Source organism: Penaeus vannamei, chromosome 5 (genome assembly GCF_042767895.1).
Source record: "Penaeus vannamei isolate JL-2024 chromosome 5, ASM4276789v1, whole genome shotgun sequence".
Lineage (NCBI taxonomy): Eukaryota > Metazoa > Arthropoda > Malacostraca > Decapoda > Penaeidae > Penaeus > Penaeus vannamei.
In genome coordinates, this window is record NC_091553.1 from 8450086 (window position 1) to 8454771 (window position 4686).

A 4686-nucleotide genomic window follows, 5' to 3' on the forward strand; every position below is an offset into this window, starting at 1 on the left:
GATGGGGGTCCGGGAGCAAAGCCCCCTGCTTTAGGAAGGGTTTAGGATCATATGGTGATATTTGTGGCTGGAGTAATAGGAACTTTGTCTCTGAGGGGTGCGGTCACTTCAACACAATACCAATACTTTAATGTCTTTTGCAAAAATAACGAGATTAACACATTACAGTGTGGATACTTGAAAGAATGAATAATAATTGCTGTGTGGTTGGATGGCTGTGTGAAACAAAAAGATTATCTAAATCTATAAAAAAAATTATAGATATGAAGAAATCAATCAATAGATAATTATATAACAATACTCCACCATTGAGATTTATCAATCATAAGAGCCAGCATAGTGTACTTACAAATAAAATACTGGTAAGAATGCAATTTCTATAACTTACTAATTATAGAATACTGCTCAATGGTGAACAAGTGTGATACTATTGGACATATTCTCTATGATGAGTGACTCATTTCTATAGATCTGTCCATGCCTTGTTTCTTTCTCAGACGTATATCATCATAACCCAAGATTATTCTTCTAGCTGACATTACACTTCATCAATTTTCGAGAAATATTTAATTTCTGCAATGAAATATGACAATTACATGTTAACTGTGGAAATACACCAATTTACCTGATTTTTGCAGTCGTCAAATTTGTTAGCTTGTTAAGCCTCTCTCATTTGTTATCACAGACCGACTCTCATGCAATGAATGAACAATAAAATGAATACAGCGAGAAAAGCGATAGGAATTAATTAATTGTATAAGGAATGGTCTTACTCTCTAATAGTAAATATATTTGGAAAGAGTACTTTGGCATTGGTTATTCTGCTTTAGATCCCCCTCCGCTCTTACGTCGGACCAAAACAAATACTTCGGCCAATCAGCGGCATCCATGACATAACCCCAACCAATCACTGACGTCCATGTGAGGGAGTTTAACCAATCAGCTTTCTCCAAGTTAGAAACAACACGCCTATGTTGATATCATAGATGACAGAATCGAGGCTGAACTTCCTTATGGAGATTTAGCTCCTACGTACTTTTCACAGGTATCCAAGGGAAAGAGATTGATTTCTAAAAGAAGGAATAACAATATATGATAATTCCAACGTACATACACATAGCCACTGCCCTATTCATAAGATTTTGATTAAAAAATAAACATCTAATACCTTATCAAAGAGCACTTATAAAGAGATCTGAATCTAATTGTTCACCAAGTCACATTACTTATGATCCTCTGCCGCGACAACCAATCGGCGTTCTCCACTTGTATCAGCTTCCTAGCAAAATCTGCGGCAGTCGACCGTCGGGGAGCAGTGAAGGTGGGGACTTACTCGAGTGACAGTCAAGAGCGAAGACGGAACCATGAAGACCTGGGTTTTTCTTGCCCTGTTTGGGGTTGCCCTAGTGGAATCTAAAGTATTTTTCGAAGAAAGGTTCGACAGCCCTGGTAAGTTTATAGATTTTATTTTAAAATCTCGTTAATTTGTTGAATTGTTGAAAGTGTTAAATGGTCGTCACTGACAGGCCCGGCTAATATGACCGGTGATTGCAGATTTAACCCCCGGATATTAATTGTAGAAATGAATATTTTGGTGACTATGGCATGAATGTGTAGTCACGGATGACACTTTAAATCTCTGTAATTAATTTTTGAAGTTTGAAGAACCTCAGTTGACAAAAGAACGGCTATTTATGCCGCAACTTGGGCAAGTACTGAATTTTTTCCGTCAAGGCGTTGCCACTAAAAATGTCACTAATGTATTTCATTAGTATTAATATATAATGGCATGTCACGGAAGCTTTTGATTTATGGAAGATCCTCGTCATGTAATCTTCAAGTATGTGAAGAAAGTCCTGATAACTCTTGCTTTTCCTTACAGATTGGGAGAAAAATTGGGTTCAGTCTGCACACAAGGGAAAGGAGTTTGGACCCTTCAAATTGACGCCCGGCAAATTCTTCGGCGATGCTGAGAAAGACAAGGGAATCCAGACTGGACAGGTAATATTTTTGACCAATTTTTGATATTATTGACTTAAACATGTGTTGATACTCAGGAACTTTAGTATTTATGGGTTATAATGTAGATATTTAGGGTTGGTTTATTTTAATCTATTTGTATAGAAAAATTACTAAGACTTGAAAGTTTACCCAGACATTTAATTAACTTTTTTTTTATAGAAAGCTTAAGACAAGCATGTGGGACTCATCATGACTCTTATATATGACTCACTTGTATACTTTTTTTTCCCCAGGATGCCCGCTTTTATGGTCTTTCAACAAAGTTTGAGCCCTTCAGCAATAAGGATTCTCCACTTGTCATTCAGTTCACTGTAAAACATGAGCAGAACATTGACTGTGGTGGAGGATATCTCAAGGTCTTTGATTGCTCTTTAGACCAGAAAGACATGCACGGAGAGTCTCCATACCTCATTATGTTTGGTAAGTAGCATTCTAGTATTTAACCCTTTTGGTTTCAATATTTCATTATGAATATGTACTTTGTGGTAAGAATACTTATGAATTATGGTAAGTATACTTCATGATCATTGCTCTAGAAATGAAAATTTTTCCTTTTCCTCTTTAAGGTCCTGATATCTGTGGCCCAGGCACCAAGAAGGTTCATGTAATTTTCAACTATAAGGGTGAGAACCATCTGATCAAGAAAGAAATCCGTTGTAAGGACGATGTATTTTCTCATCTGTACACCCTCATTGTCAATCCTGACAACACATACGAAGTCCTTATCGACAATGAGAAAGCTCAGTCTGGTGAACTCGAGGAGGACTGGGATTTCCTTCCACCCAAGAAGATCAAGGACCCAGAAGCCAAGAAGCCCGACGATTGGGATGACCGCCCCACCATTGCTGATCCTGATGATACTAAGCCTGAAGATTGGGACCAACCTGAACACGTTCCTGATCCTGATGCCACCAAACCTGAGGACTGGGATGATGAAATGGATGGCGAGTGGGAACCACCCATGATTGACAACCCCGACTACAAGGGTGAATGGAAGCCCAAGCAGATTGATAACCCTGATTACAAGGGCCCATGGATTCACCCTGAAATTGACAACCCAGAATACACACCTGACCCAGAGATTTACAAGTATGATGAAGTCTGTGCTCTTGGTTTGGATCTGTGGCAGGTGAAATCTGGTACTATCTTTGACAACTTCCTCATCTCCAATGATCCTGAAGAAGCCCGCAAGATTGGTGAAGAGACTTGGGGTGCTACTAAAGAAGCAGCTAAGAAGATGAAGGATGAACAGGATGAAGAGGAGCGAAAGAGAGCAGAGGAAGAAGCAAAGGCAGCTGCTGATGCTGAAAAGGATGAGGATGATGACGATGAAGATGATCTTGGTGATGAAGACGAAGATGATCTTGATAATGAACTGGAACATGACGAACTGTAAAGTTAAATTTATTTTTATTAAGGCAGTTATTATTTAAATAGCCTGTTGTACTATTTAAACATCAAAAAGTACAATTAACTGAACCTTTTGGTTGTACATTCTTGTAAATACCAAGGGCTTCAGTTAATTCTAGTCATGGAATCTTTTGTTGTGGTAAATTGAAATCCAAGCATTCCAGTAGCTGAAGCTGATTGGAGGTTCCTTGACAAGAAAATCACCTGTATAGGTGGTATTCATAGAACATCACTCATCATTAATCATCCCCATCATCATGTATGCTGCACAGTCCTGTATGTTTGTACGAGACAAAAGTGTGTCAGTACTGATGTCAATTTAAACCTGATTCAGTAGCGCTGATTGCACAATGTGTGTCTGAGTTGAACGATTTCCAATAAACACAATCGGAGATAATTTTGTTTTATTAGTCTTTTTATTGTTGAAAAGTGTTGAATTAGGTACAAAGATGCCTCAATATTGGATACATAATGGATTAATATCTTCTACTCTTGAATCTTGTGTACCTTTTGAATATTGTGTACATTAGGAAGCTGTCTAATTGGCTAGAACACAAACTAAATTATTGGTAATTTTAGTGGAAGTTCAATCTCCAGTTACTAAAAGTATTTTGTAAAGTTCTTTGCAGTTTTATGCATTCATTATGTGAAAATATTTGTATAAGGGATAAAGAATGCTGGAGGGATGAAGTGGCTTTATGCCAGTCCTGAAAAGCCTTCGTACTCCATTTATTCCCTCTTTACCATTTTTGCTACCATATTAAACTACAGTGCTCTGCAGCCTTAAACATATTTTTTCCTAATTTTAACTTGTGTAATATCATCTTGCCATAATACTTTGTCATAATGGTTTGACCTTCCTTGCCTGGTGGCTTCTCCCTCCAAGCTTTGCCATATTGCTGTATTTGTGCATGCTGCTAATAACCTTAGATGGTGTGGTAGAAAATCTTTATTAGAAAAATGTAGTACTCAACATTTGGCATTGAAAATTTTTTGTACAGAATTTTACATCTTAGATGCTTAAAAGGCAGAATTTTGATACATAGTCAAGAAATATTAATAATAAACACAGGTACAGCTGCTGGGGCCTCATATTTACAGCAAAATGACAAAAATACTAGGTACATGTTACTGCTCGAGAGACCAAATCCACAAAATGCACGCACAGTTCTTTTAATTTTTTTTTAAGTTGGTATGAAGTGCTGATAAATTGAGAGTACAGGAGAAGGGGGCTTGCTCACCCTCTGTTTAGGG

General features: G+C 37.6%; 2 protein-coding genes across 8 annotated transcripts in view; one reads left to right on the top strand and one right to left on the bottom strand.

Moving 5' to 3' along the window:
- Positions 1 to 925, bottom strand: part of LOC113828275 (micronuclear linker histone polyprotein) — an 18332-nt gene extending 17407 nt beyond the window's left edge. For 2 of the 7 annotated variants that reach the window (XM_070121821.1, XM_070121820.1), the window contains exon 1: positions 806 to 910. In XM_070121821.1, coding sequence (XP_069977922.1) covers positions 806 to 890 — 85 coding nt within the window. In that variant the 5' untranslated portion in view covers positions 891 to 910. Of the gene's footprint in view, positions 1 to 349; positions 574 to 625 lie in introns of all 7 variants that reach the window. The other 5 variants (XM_070121824.1, XM_070121825.1, XM_070121823.1 and 2 more) reach the window with 5 other exon arrangements.
- A 358-nt stretch (positions 926 to 1283) lies between these two features.
- Positions 1284 to 3829, top strand: Calr (calreticulin). The gene is made up of 4 exons (XM_027376189.2): positions 1284 to 1449; positions 1883 to 2001; positions 2256 to 2442; positions 2589 to 3829. Exons 1-4 carry the CDS (start codon positions 1365 to 1367, stop codon positions 3416 to 3418), a joined length of 1221 nt encoding a protein of 406 aa, XP_027231990.1. The 5' UTR covers positions 1284 to 1364; the 3' UTR covers positions 3419 to 3829.
- Positions 3830 to 4686: the final 857 nt, after the last annotated feature.

Coding starts and splice junctions, on each gene's coding strand:
- Calr (XM_027376189.2), top strand. CDS start 1,365: ATGAAGACCTGGGTTTTTCTTGCCCTGTTTGGGGTTGCCCTAGTGGAA. Junction 2,002..2,255: donor AGGGAATCCAGACTGGACAG/GTAATATTTTTG, acceptor TTTTTTCCCCAG/GATGCCCGCTTTTATGGTCT. Junction 2,443..2,588: donor TCCATACCTCATTATGTTTG/GTAAGTAGCATT, acceptor TTCCTCTTTAAG/GTCCTGATATCTGTGGCCCA.